General features: G+C 40.0%; 1 protein-coding gene across 4 annotated transcripts in view; it reads left to right on the top strand.

Moving 5' to 3' along the window:
• Positions 1-14,200, top strand: part of ARHGEF7 (Rho guanine nucleotide exchange factor 7) — a 138,108-nt gene that overhangs the window by 107,831 nt on the left and 16,077 nt on the right. For all 4 annotated transcript variants that reach the window (XM_079779582.1, XM_079779580.1, XM_079779581.1 and 1 more), the window contains 8 exons: positions 252-390; positions 1,150-1,209; positions 1,901-2,047; positions 4,101-4,187; positions 6,319-6,397; positions 6,594-6,733; positions 9,890-10,114; positions 13,236-13,329. In XM_079779582.1, the coding sequence (XP_079635708.1) occupies positions 252-390; positions 1,150-1,209; positions 1,901-2,047; positions 4,101-4,187; positions 6,319-6,397; positions 6,594-6,733; positions 9,890-10,114; positions 13,236-13,329 (971 nt within the window). The remainder of the gene's footprint in view (positions 1-251; positions 391-1,149; positions 1,210-1,900; positions 2,048-4,100; positions 4,188-6,318; positions 6,398-6,593; positions 6,734-9,889; positions 10,115-13,235; positions 13,330-14,200) is intronic.

Below are 14,200 nucleotides of genomic sequence, written 5' to 3'. Positions count from 1 at the left end.
CATAGGTGACTACATGTATTCTATATTATGCACAATTGTTTTTACTCATAATGAGAGATGCAACATGAACCTTCTGGGGTTTCCTTTGGTGTTTTGAAATAACCAGCACATGTTTGGTTAGAAAAGCTATAGTTTTAACAATGTTAATGGTATGCTGTTATATTTTTGCTAGTGGGGATAAGGGAGCGTCACCACGGTGAACTCTTAACAGCAGTGTCTTACTCTTTCATTGCTGGCGGCTTGTTGCTTAGTGAGGAGTTGGGAGAGTTCATGGAGATGAAAGGTGCCAACAGTCCGGGGATTCTCGTGTTGACCACTGGCCTCAGCAAACCATTCATGCGCCTGGATAAGTACCCCACTCTGCTCAAGGAGCTCGAGAGACACATGGAGGTACTGCTTATCACATGCCTGTCACTGAAGTCTATTAGCCACTGTAAAAAAAATTATTAATGACTTATTTTGGAATCAACAAAAAGAGTTTACCAAGATTTTTAATTCAGTGTATTTTCCAAATGATTTTGTTAAGTATTAAATATTTTCTCCTTTCCCCAGCTCCTTTATCTCCTTTTTCACCCATTGCTGCTGATAGAAAAAGTTTCGAAAGGTAGAAAATGCTAATAGAATTGAAGAGCCCTAGCAGGAACATTTAACTACAATTATTATAAGTTGAGTAATATAATGTAAAAGCATCATTTAATTAAAGATATGTATTTATCTTATTTCTGAAAAACAGGCTGTGAGCCTTGCAGAAGTTTGGGTTTGGTGAACAATTGGCTAGGGTTTGGTGAGCTTTTCCTGTCAAGGGCAGGCCGTCGGTCTTCTCCACAACTGCTCGCCTGCTGCCAAAGCAGCAGACGCCAAGTGTTAGGAGTGGGTGTGGTTTGTGCTGTCTGCATTCACCACAGCAGATGTTGCTCTCCTGACTCCAGCTTCAGCTCTTGGCTTCTCTCTTCTGAATGATTGTTTCCCCTAAGGCCACTGGCTCCATGATTCCCTTAAAGAATAAGAGGTGGCACTTTAATGCTGGGAAAAATAGGACATATTACAGGTTGAAAAGTATTGGAAGATTCAGTAGAGTCTATAGAGAACGTCTTTTTAAGATAAAGCTTTTCATTATGAAAGCTAATGGTGTGTTTCTTTTACTCAAAGGATTATCATCCGGATAGACAAGATATTCAAAAATCCATGACTGCCTTCAAAAACCTTTCAGTAAGTGATTAAGCATATTATGGAGTGTTTTTTTCTTACATAGTATTATGGCAAGTGAATGTAGAAAAATATTTATCAGCTAAAAAAGTTAGATGATAAAAAAAATTACCTGTGAAGTATAATTAAGGTTTACTCTGGTGAAATAAAAATGAGCATACATAGTAGTTATTCCATGGCTGATAAATTCTCATGCTTTACTAGACTTTGGAGACTAGAACAATGAAATGATAATTGTTTAAACTTTTTAAAGGCTTCACATAATTGGTGCATTAGCTACCTGAAAATGACTTACACATGTTTTAGCCTCCATCCAGTCAGTGTCTTTAGTGATAGAATATGAAATGAAATACTGGTTGTTCCATTTTATTTTTTGTCTGCTGTCTTATTGACTGGGTTTCTGAGATACACACCTTATTTATAGTATAAACGCTGCTTATTTTTTTTCAGAAAATATTTTTCTTGTCCAGTCTGCTTTTTTCTTCTATAAGAGGCAAAATATGCTATATTTTTCTAAAACAGTGTTTCTTATTCCAAAGGTTTGCCTCTCTGGACTTGATTCCATGCTTGTGAATTAAATACATTGTTCAGTAGATTATCTGCCTTAAGAAGAAGTAAGCTACAAAGCAGTATGGCCAAAACTTACAATTCTGGAAGTTTGTCTCTTTTAATAGTGTTTTACTATGTCTTCCAGGCCCAGTGTCAAGATGTACGGAAAAGGAAAGAGCTGGAGTTGCAGATCCTGACGGAAGCCATCCGGAGCTGGGAGGGAGATGACATTAAGACCCTGGGCAACGTCATTTACATGTCCCAGGTCATGATTCAGTGTGCCGGAAGTGAGGTACTGTCATGCAAGTGTGCAGAGAGTGGATGGGAACAGCGGTGGAAGAAACACATGCCATGGAAGGGACACCAGCCATGTGCTGTTGGACTTTGTTCTTATTCTAGTTTCTTGGTTGTTTTCCCTGAAACCATTAAAATGCCTCAGATAAAAATTAAGAGCTGAACATAATTTGCATTAAATGCTATTTATGTTTTATAAATGCTTTTTAAGTTTCCTTAGTGACAGTCAAGATTATACTTTAGAATGTTATGTTTTGATGATTGTGTAATACAAGATTTTAAAGGACTACCAAATGATGACAACATTTTAATAGGACTCTTAGCTTGTAAAAATAAAAAGTTTGCTTACTTTTTGTCCTTGCCAAATATAAAAGTGGTTTCCAGTATGTTAGCAAGGCTTAGCTGGCTATGGACTACTTGACCAGTTAAGATGCAGCCAAGAGCAGTTATGATCAAAGTCTGTATCAGTGTCAACTAAGAGATGGTGTCTAGAGAGGATTTTAGATCCCTCGTTAGTAGTCCAGTTTGGCAAATGTCTGCCACAGAGAAGTATGTGCTTCTGGCCATGGGCTTCTTACCAACACTGCCATTCCAGGAAATGTACTGTTTTCCATGGTTAGATCATTATACTTTTCTGTTATCTAATACTAATTGGCATTTGCTTATGGGAATCACAGTTATCTTACAGGTTTGGTTTAAGTGAGAGATGAAACCAGAACCTTGTGCTTTCCCCACACAGTGAAAATGGAGCAGTTTGTGTTTCAGTATTTACAAGTTACATGTTCATTGGGTCACTAAGCTAGTACCTCTTTATGAATTCTATTCTACCTTTGTGAAAAATTACCAACATGATCAAAATATGCTAACTACCCATTTCAAACATGGAATTCTTAGGACAGTAAGAAAAGTGAAACTTGTACTCACAATGCACATTCCTTTTTGCCTATGAAATTTGAAAATGATATCAGCTCACTAGGTGTTAATTTGGGTATCATAAGAAATCCTGACTTTCTAATAGACTATAATGATTTAAAAAAAAAAACCCAAATCTTTTTTTTTAGTTATGTACTTTTAAATTTTACTTAAAAAATCTGTAGAAACATTTCTCAGTGTTTTCTTTATAATATTAGATCTAGAAAACATTCACTCAAAAAAAAGATTTAAAGTTATAATGATGACTGAAAAGATAATAATATCCCTGTTTCCCTCCCTCTCTTCCACTTTATATAAAAATTAATGGAAAAAAAATCCTCCCGTGAGGATTAACAAAAAAAGGAAATAGAAAAAGGAGGGGAATATAATAAGTACTTTTCAAAAACATCTTTCGAGTATAGAATGTCTTTTTCAAGGCACTTTGCATGTGGCTGATGTTCTGAAGTCTACTTGGAGACACTGCTTCCTAGTATCATTTCGCTTTTGTGGGCAGTGGTTAAATGGCAACTTGTGACAAAGACTATCTGCACATTCCTTGTGTGTCTTCTTTTAGGTTCTGGGAATTTTTGTCCTTTAATTGTGGTCTCTGGGGCTTTACTTACCTTATGGAAGTGAATGATTTTTAACACATAAATAATGCTTTTAAGCCTTTCATGTACACTAGATTAAGTTTACGGGATGAATGCAAACAACATTAAATTGATATATCGGGAGTTCTAGGGAAGTGCCAGGAATTATTAATAGACGAAAATTGATTTTAACGTTTTATTTTATCCACTTTTTAGCATGAAGGATCCACCTATTTCCCCTCCTCCCACTAAAGTTTTACAAGTTCTTTTGTTGTTTTTTCCTCAATCACAAAAATAAAATTTTAGACTAATTAAAAAGAGTAAATGGCGGAGCTAGATCCCTTAACCAAATTTTTTAAAAAGATGTTACATGGGCTTCTTGTGAGTCTAATAATGCATTCTAATTTTGTTTCCATTTAATTTAGCTAATGTAATTGGGTAGAAATACCTAAATGGAAAATACAGTACAGTGTTTCAGAAGATTTAATTTAAATATTTGTTTTCACATCTGTAAATATGTTTTTGAATTTGTTTGTTCTTTTACATTAGGAAAAGAATGAAAGATATCTTCTACTCTTTCCAAATATTTTGCTAATGTTGTCTGCCAGTCCCAGGATGAGTGGTTTTATCTATCAGGTAAAACACATTTTAAATTTATTTTTTATTGTGTATCTGAGAATCATTTCCAGGCATATTTTGAATATTTTCCTTAAATAGTAGCTGTCCCTATTTATGTGTTGTGTGTAGTGTTATGTGTATAGTGTTACACATTCAAATATGTGCATACATCTCCTGTCTGTGTATTTTGATGTCACTGTACAAACATCCTGGTATTAATCCTAAGCAAAAAAAGAAGGAAACAAACAAAACTTAAAGAACTATCTCTAAGGACACAGATCCTGAGGTGCAAGGTAAGTTGATAAAGCAAATATATATATGGACAAATCCAGAAAAACAATACCTCTTGATTTGTAAGTCTATTTCTGAGCAGATGTTTAGATATAGCAGCTACTTGGGTTCCCTCAAACTGGCAGCTCCTGCTTTGTTAGGTGACCCTGATAAACAAAAAGCAGAGTCCTTTCTTGTCAGCTCTCTTTGGCTTCACATTTCAAACCTCTAGAGACTGAGGTGGGGCCCTCCTCTGACCTGATGAAGCAGAGGTTGCCCTTTGGGTCAGGCCAGGCCCCTGTGGATGACCAGGCTGGTGAGTTGGCTCTGGATGTTGGCATTGACGTGTCACGGGACACCTCACGCCACGTGTAGGACCTGTTTTCCCACTCTGCACAGTTTCCTGGGAGGCGTCCCTCTCTGAGAGCTGTGACTTATGTATTGTGAATATTTATTTCTGGCTTTGAGGGACATTAAAAAGCATTAAATCTAGCAGTAACTGGAACATTCTATCCCTTGGTGTTGATTTACTAGGTTAAAAGCAGTCACACAGCTTTATTTCTTTAGGACTTCTCAAAGCTACTAATACACTTCTGTGCATTATGAATCTTGGAAAGGAGTGCGCAGTATACAGCATTTTTCAAATTCATCCGACCCTAGAAGGACCAAGTACTGGCTAATGTTTCACCTACCGAACGTCAGGACAGGCTTTCTCAGTGGACTGGATCGTTATAGTTGCGTGAGCTGTAGGAGGATGTTCGGCAGCACTTCTGGCCTGCTTCCCTATAGGTATCAGGAGCACCCACATCTCTGTGACTGCCGGTGTCCTCTGCAGGGCAGCCCTTCCTTCCCCCGTACCTTGCTGAGAACTACTACTTTCGGAGGTGCTGAGAGAGTCCTTCACAGGACTTGGCCCCTGACACTGGTAGACTTTTCCTAAAGACTTGGTTGATCACCAGGTACCATAGTATATCCATGGAGACGTTTGGTCTACACCAGCCCATGTACTTAACTCCATGTGCTATGACCAGCTAGGCTACCAAGGCAAGAAAGGTGGTCATTGACCATACAGCCACAACACAATCATTGGATCAATAAATCATGGTAACTTTTTGTGTATTAATCCTGTAAACCAAAAGTGAAAATAAGTGGTGTGGGCTGTTTGAACCCAGGGATGTCTTCTTAAGGGTGGACGGTTTTCTGTCAGGACCAAGTTTCAAGCACCTTTTGGTTGAACCAGATGTCTCGGTGATGTTTTGGATAGGACCAAATGTCCTGCCTGGCTATTTGCAGTCCTTTTCTGGTGTCTCTCCAGTAGCATTTTCTGTTTTGGTTCCCAAGTCCTCCATTTTCAGAATGGACAGGTTGGCTGCTGTTTTCTGCATTTTGTGCAGCGCTCAGCACAGCTGCTGGCTTCCTGTCTGGTGGACAATCAAGTATAACTTGTACAATTCTTTCTCTGCATTTCTTTATGAGGCAAATCTGTGCTTCCTTTCCATAAACGTCATTTAACATAGCTACCGTAGGCTCTAGTGTGTTTTCTTTTTTAATCATAATATGTAATGTTTTTGTGTCCTCACATTTATGTTAAGAGTAACTCACCAGTTGGAATTTATTTGTGTTCTATTTTGCTCCTCTGTACCTTTTTGCTGGGGCTCAGTTTGTTGATTATAGTATTATGATTACTTATTTGAGATAGAGATAGAGGCTTTTTTGTGTTATACATATGTATCTGGTACAAACAAAGACAGCTTTTGTGGTTTACAAATGCAGTTCCTCTGCCATTTCTAAAATTATTTAGTATTTACTTTAATAACGGTACCTTCTTTACTAGAAAAGCACTAATTGTGTTTTTTTTTGTGGGGGGGCTCTTTTTTAGGGAAAGCTACCAACGACAGGAATGACAATCACAAAGATTGAGGACAGTGAAAATCATAGAAATGCATTTGAAATATCAGGTGATAGGCAAAAACTTTGCGGATGCTATCTGTCATGGTGATGAGAGGCAGCTTACCATCTGTGTGCAGATTCTTGCTTGACTACTTCAGAGGGCTGTGTTTAACGTTGCTGAATTATACTCTGGGTGTGTGTATGTGCATGTGTGTGCTTTCTACCAATTTTCCAATTTCAGCCCGTTTTTCTCATCTCTTCTAGGAAGCATGATTGAGCGGATATTAGTGTCGTGCAACAACCAGCAGGATCTCCATGAATGGGTGGACCATCTACAGAAGCAAACAAAAGTCACATCTGTCAGCAATCCCCCCATTAAGCCTCATTCTGTGCCGTCTCATACTGTAAGGACCCCATACTTCTCCTGCCTCCAAACTCCAAGGGTCAGCTTTTGGTTGAGTTGTCAGCAAGTGGTCAAGTAATTTAAAGCATTATCAATATCTGGATCAAGAACGCACAATACTTGCCTTGTACTTCTCTGCAAATATTTGCTTATTTCCATTGAGTAGTGAATGGCTTCACAGTAATCACGCTTGTGAAACAGCCTTAGGTTGTGCTTCGTCACATTCAGTCAGTGGCACTCGGGCAGGAGTCTGCTGCTGTGCTCAGATGGGCCTCAGAGAGTAAGGTACTGGGGGTTTTCAACTGAAACTTGAAGAGTGTGCTTTTTCTGAGAACTTTAACTGTATTTATTTTGTTTCATCAAAAAATAAGTATTTATGACAATGAAAAGGACCAGATTCATTTTGAAGGCATTAAAATATAATTTTTGACTCATTTTGATTTTAAGAAATCCACTTCTACTTAGAAAAGCTCAACAGCTCAGCTCGTTGGTTTTTTAGATATGTGTAAACCTTTCAAAATAGGTAAGTACCGAAGTGTCATTTTTATTTATTTATTTATTTTTAAATATATTTTATTGATTTTTTACAGAGAGGAAGGGAGAGGGAGAGTTAGAAGCATCGATGAGAGAGAAACATCAATCAGCTGCCTCCTGCACACCCCCTAACTGGGGATGTGCCTGCAACCAAGGTACATGCCCTTGACCGGAATCGAACCTGGGACCCTTGAGTCTGCAGGCCAACCCTCTATCGACTGAGCCAGTGTCATTTTTAAAAACTTCTCTTTATTGTTTTTTTTTTTTTTTTTTTTTGCTTAAGATATTGCATCATTTGTCATCTCTATCAAACAATATTGAAGAACCAGGCACACCTTTTTACAAATGACTTACGATTACATAGCATTTCCAGTTGGTATGTTTCTCTCACATCCTTAGATTGTTATGATCTTTGTCAGGACGTTTCCTACCATGTAGTTCACTTCTGCATTCATTATCCTTGGCATTAAAGTTTTAGCTCAGGAAGGGTGGCTGTAGCATAGCATTTTGGTCATGGTATTAACGTCTTACTCGAAATCTCTCAACAGTTTGGAGGCTAAAACTGCTCATTTCCTTTAGCTGATATGTCATTTAGAATGACTCTGCCATTTATAACTTCTCCATACTTTAAAAAATACTAAAGATGCTTAGCTTTCATGGTACTAAATTTATTCCAAAGCATGTATGTATGTGTGTGTGTGTTCATAAAGAAAAATGGAAGTGCCTTTTCATTCAGATTGTTAGTAACAGTCTGAAACTAAACTTTATAAAATTTCATATCAGATAAAAACTTTTTCTGTATTTGGACCCTGGCCTGTCATATTCCTTTTCATGCCACCCAGTGGCAAGGGAGGTGCCCCATCATCAGGGATTTTAAGTCCCCACTCTATGGATGGTGCTGTTCCTCACATACAGGCTTTTGAAATTTGTCTTCTTAGGGAGCTTATTTTTGTGGAATTGTGTGTTCTCCCTGTGTTCTGTCCATATCTAGCTTGAATAATACTCTAATTTTAGCACAAAGCATACCTCTTTTGACTTTTTTGAGGAAGGAGAAACACCACCAAATATTACTTACTACTACATTATTGCTAGAAGGGATGTTTTTTGCATAATTTTATTCTTTAGTGAATTATTTGTTTGAAAAAAATTTATAGTAGTTGTGTAGCAAATGACAAGCACTGACGCACACACCAGGACAGCCCTGTGATTTCTGCAGAAAGTTTGTATTTCTGTTCTTAAATATGGTGGCATCAGCTAGAGCCAGGGTTTTCTTATTTTAAACATGTGTTCCAATATTGTTCAGCTTTCCTTTTTTTTTTAAGAAATTTAAAAAATATATATTTTCTATTGATTTTGGAGAGGAAGGGAGAGGGAGAGAGAGATAGCAACATCAATGATGAGAGAGAATCATTGATCAGCTGCCTCCTGTATGCCCCCCACTGGAGATCGAGCCTGCAATGTGGGCATGTGCCCTTGGCCAGAATCGAACCTGGGACTCTTCAGTCCGCGGGCCAACACTGTATCCACTGAGCCAAACCAGGTAGGGCTAAAATATATATTTTTATTGATTTCAGAGAGGAAGGGAGCAGAGAGAGAGGGGAACAGAGCGGGGTGGGGAGAGAGAGAGAAACATCAGTGATAAGAGAGCATCATTGATTGGCTGCCTCCTGTACAACCCCTGTTGGGTATCAAGCCTGTAACCCGGGCATGTGACCTGATCTGGAATCCAACTGTGACCTCTTGCTTGGTTCCTGGGTCGATGCTCAACCACTGACCCACACAGGCTGGGCTTGTTGAACTTTCTAATAATGGCTTCATTCAGGTTTTCAGATTGCAGAACCATTCAGCTCTTGCTCCTGTTAAGCATACCTTATTGCTTTGGGTTAGTTTGAGGTCATTGGCTAATTTTGAATTACTTAATTTATTTAACATTTTCTCATTTAATTGTCCTGTGATGGGTTTTCCAGTAATATAAACCCCAGTGATCATGTCTTCTGAGAAATTAGATTTCTATAACTTTGTTTTGATTAAAGTTAATAAAATAATTTGTTTTACTCCAGAGAGTGGCAACTTTTCCCTATAAAAAAACAGGTAGTAAATATTTTTAGCATTACAGGCAATATGGTCTCTGTAACACAAAAACAGCTATCAACAGAGGTGGGCCTGGCTGTGCCACTCTTTTGTTAAAGAAAACCTGGGGTCAGGTCCAAGCTTTGCTCACTCCTAAGTCACAGACACTGAATAACAGCTGACTGGGGAGGATTACCCTCTCCATAATCTTGCTCCTAGTGAGGAATACCCTGTTCTTTTATAAAATTCTGATATATATATTAAATGAAATACCTTTTTGCAAATGTTAATCCATGGCAAATAAAGGTGGTGGTGGAGTGTTGTCCGGGTCTTAGGCCCCCAGCATCCTGCTGCCTCCTAACTCAGGCTTGGCCGCAGCCTCAAGCAGAATCTTCGGGGCATCGCAGAGTCTAACTGCTTGGAGAAATGATAATCGGGGGGTTATTTCATTGGGTGCATTTTTTAAAATTAGCGGAACTAAGTGTATTTAATCTAGGTTTCTTTGATGGTGAATGTTCTCTTTTTGCTTTTTTTTGTTCTTTTCCTTGGGTAGCTCCCCACGCATTCAATCACCCCATCCAGCAAGCATGCAGACAGCAAGTCGGTGCCACTGACGCCTGCTTACCACACACTGCCCCACCCCTCCCACCACGGCACCCCACACACGACCATCAACTGGGGGCCCCTGGAGCCTCCGAAGACCTCGAAGCCATGGAGTCTGAGCTGTCTGCGACCCGCACCTCCCCTCCGGCCTTCAGCTGCTCTCTGCTACAAGGAGGTGAGGTCTGAGCGAAAGTGAGCGCGACCTGACATTTGGACGTGTCAGGTTGGTTGTGCTGTGCTTCATTCCGGTAAATTCAGAAATAATGGAAAATCACGAATTTCTGCCTGTGACATAAAAATGCAGCTCAGCTTCTTTGAACTGTGAAGGGTCTGCCTTTCTTTTTTTGTCATTTCCTTCTGTTTAGGAGTCTGGGAGGCTGTGGAGACCCTCATGGGGGGGGGGGGTTAGTGCAACATTGGACCCTCTCTGTGCCCTGCATGGCCTTTTCTGTGCTCACCATGGTCCTACCTGGAGGAATCAGAAGCTTCCCAGGGGCTTCCTCTGGGCCTCTAGCTGAGTCTGAAATGGTTTTCAGCTTCCAGTCGTGATGGGTCTCACTATTTCTGCATGCTCTTCTGTTGTGCCTCTCTTATGATCCTTTTCCAGGTTTGAGATCTTGCCCAGGAACCCTACATTTACAAATAAAAAATGAAAGTTATGACGGCTTTTCTCTTTGTGTAAGAGGTCATCATGCACGTTGCTCTTTTCCTTTTTAATCCAGTATTTTGTGCAGTTAAAATATGATTCCCAGCCATAAATAAGTGTTAACAGTTTCCTGCACTTTCATGCTAGGTTTTTATACAATAAACCTGCTTTGATGAGGAAAGGAAGTGTCTTGAGAATTGCATTTCGAGAAGTGTTAGCACTCGAGGAAGCTTGATAATTGAAATGATGAGAGTTGGTTATCACGAGTGTGAGCGGCGTGAATGAGTATGGTTATCATGAGTGTGAGCTTGGGTATGAGTTGGCAGTATGGTCATCGTGAATGTGGATATGGTTACTGTGAGTGTGAGTTTCGTTATTGTGAGGGAGAGTATGTGATTATGAGTGTCAGTGTGGTTGTAACGAGCGTGAGTGTGGGTGAGGATGGTGAGTAGGGGTGTGAGTGTGGTTATTGTATTAGCCTGAGTATGAGTATGGGTAGAGTGTGAGAATGCATATATTTATCATGTGAGCATGTGACTATGGTTATTCTGAGTGAGCGTGGTTATCACTGTTGTGATTATCATTAGTGTGAGTGTGAGCGTGGTGAAACACTATTGCCTGGTATGAGTCTCCACATCCAGTCAGAGACTGAATTTGCCAAAGAATCTGGAGCAGACCCTCCCTTAATCCTCTCTAGCAGTTCTAAAAATTTTAAGACACCTAGAAAAGTGCTACATAAATTATTACACTTTCTTTACATTTTTTGTTCTTAATGAAATTTGAATTTTTTGATATATGTCTTACTGATGGAGGTTATATGCCCAAGTCAGAAATGTCTGCATCATGGGCAGTTCCTTAAAGAATGTTGATGATCTTTATTACCTAGTTTAGTGATTACAGGTAGCTCAGGCAAGCACTGGTGGAGATTTCATTATTGAGAAGGAAAATTGGGATAAAAGTGTTAAGCAAAGGAACAGAAAGGCCAGGGGAGAGGTGTGGCAGTGAACGTGAGCATCTGGTTTGGGTAAGTCTGGCTACAGTTGCTTTGCTGGACCCCATGCTGTAGGAGAGGTTTCACACTCTGAAGTATTGTACAGTATTACTGAGCACCTCAAAACACTCAGTGAAAAGACATCTTACTGAGTACGGCAAAAATGGAGCAGCCAGCCTCGCCTGCGTTGAGGAGAGGGTGCGCGATGTGTGTGGATTTGTGCCCTCTGCACGTGTGGTGGGTGCCTTGTCTGGTGCGCCGCCAGGAGTCTCATGTCTGCTTTGAGTTATGGAAGCACCGAACACATGCCGTGTTTATTTCTCTGTGAGCTGATTTCTGCTGCGTTTTTAAGAGTTTTTAAATATTTATTTTTACGGAAAATATTTTGAAGAGATACCTTTAAACATCAAGCTTTGTTCCCTCTGTGCTTCCAGTCTGACTCATCCCATAGCACATGTCACCTTCAGAGTCTTGGTTTCTCATTGTAAGACTCACAAATGGTTTATATAACTTAAATGATACTGATAATTTAATACATGCTTGACAATTAAACCTCGCCCACTCCATTGGACTTCTTCCTACTCTGTTTTTCGCCTTCATCTTCTGCACAGTTTGTGAAGTTGTGTTGTAGAGGTAAGAGGTAGACCATTACATTATGAACATAGCTCTGAACTAGTGTTAACATGCCCTAGAGAGCCAGTGTCTCATCTTCTCTTTGCATCTGTGCTCAAAGCTGATAGGATGATCTATCTTACTCCATTTTCTTCTCCCTAAGGCTTCAAATATTTTCCTAAGGGACTCATTTTTTACTTACCTTTCCTTTAAAAATAGCCCTGGGGCCCTAGTCAGTTTGGGTCAGAGGATCGAGCATTGGCCCATGGACTGAAGGGTCCTAGTTTGATTCCAGTCAAGGGCACATACCTCCATTGCAGACTCGATCCCTGGCTTTGGCTAGGGTGCATGCCGGAGGCAACCAATCAATGTGTCTCTCTCACATTGATGTTTTTCTCTCTATCCCTCACTCCAAAAAAAAAAAAAAAAAAAAAATCAATGGAAAAATATATTCAGATGAGGATTAATGACAACAATTAAAATAGCCCTGGGCCTTGGCCAGGTAGCTCCGTTAATGAGAGCATTTTCCCAATACGCCAAGGTTAATGGGTTCTATCTCCTGTCAAGGCATATATGAGAATCAGCCAGTGAGTGCATAAATAGGTGGAACAACAAGTTGATGTTTCTCCCTCTCTGTCTCTCAAATAAAAAAATTAAAAAAACAGCCTTAGTTTTCTCATCTCTTTCTAGTTAGCGGCAGCAGATGGGTCTGTGCCAGAATTAGTAGCATGCATGGATCTCTGTGCGCACGCCAGCCAGCTGTCCTTTTCTCTCCAGGGGCTGCCTGCCTCCCCTCTGCTGTGTGTGACAGTGCTGACAGACCCAAGTAACATGAGGGTTTTTATCAGTTATTGTCCTAGTATTGATTTTAAATTAATGCTCCGCTGCTGTCAAAAAGTCAAAATATGAGAAAAGTAGGAAACTTTTAACAGTGAATGGCTGTGGTGATTTAATATTTTACACCTTTACAGTGACCCTTACTGATATGTCAGTAAAAATTACTGCCTTTGGAAATTGTCAGCATTTTTTTCTCTTTGTTCCCCTTAGGATCTTAGTAAGAGTCCCAAGACCATGAAAAAGTTGCTACCTAAGCGTAAACCAGAGCGGAAGCCTTCGGACGAAGAGTTTGCGCTGAGGAAAAGTGAGTCTGTGTGCACAAAGGCACGGGTCTGCCTCACACCCCACAGCACAGTGTGTCTGGGATAGGGAGATGGCTTCTCAAAGACTTCAAACACAAGTCAGGGTCGGAGCCTTAGTGACACTTCCAAAGGAAATTGTTGGAGCAGCAAGAGTGACAAACCACTGCGGTGTAGACACTCAAGCAGGAAAGATACACTGGTGATGTACTGTTGGATTGGACGCGGGGTTTGTGGGAGGGAGTGAGGCTTTCAGCTTGTAGGGACTGTGATGGGACAGGACTCTGAGGCCAGGGGAAGGTTTGCGCTAGTGGTGAGAATTTCAGAGTTGTTCTCTGTGCTGAGGTGGTTTCTCAAGCTGTGAGATTGAATAGACAGAGAAGAGAAAGGGTCGAGTCTTAGATGATGTGAGAGGGAAGGAGCTAGCAGAAGGACCAGGAGGTAATAAGAAAACCAAAGCGTTTTCTCTGGCTAAAGGAGAAGCTTTATCTGTATGGACCACTGTGTTACTAGTGCCTGTGCACAGCAAGTACTAAGTAAACCTGACTCCTTTAAAGTCACATCGTAATTCTGTAAGTTACTTTAACCTTTGTTACATTCAGAATCAGAGGAGTTTTTCTAGTTATTAGAACAGTCTGTGCCACATAGAAAATGTTTACCTTCTTCAACCTTCTCAGGGAAGCCAGGCCCTTTCTGGCTTCATGATGCTTTTGTGGCACTGAGGATAAAACCACTGTACTTGCCCACGTCTGAAAATAATCCAGTTACATCAGCTGCACAGAGGGAATGGCTTGTCCCTGGAAGTTACCTTGCAATACCTCCTGAAATTAAATAGTTAAATGTTATCTTTCTTACTTCTAAGAGAGGAGCTTGTTA

This window comes from Cnephaeus nilssonii, assembly GCF_951640355.1.
Source record: "Cnephaeus nilssonii genome assembly, chromosome: 8".
Taxonomy (NCBI): Eukaryota; Metazoa; Chordata; class Mammalia; order Chiroptera; family Vespertilionidae; genus Cnephaeus; species Cnephaeus nilssonii.
The sequence above is the reverse complement of the archived record's forward strand: the minus strand, read 5'-3'. Positions and strand labels throughout refer to the sequence as shown.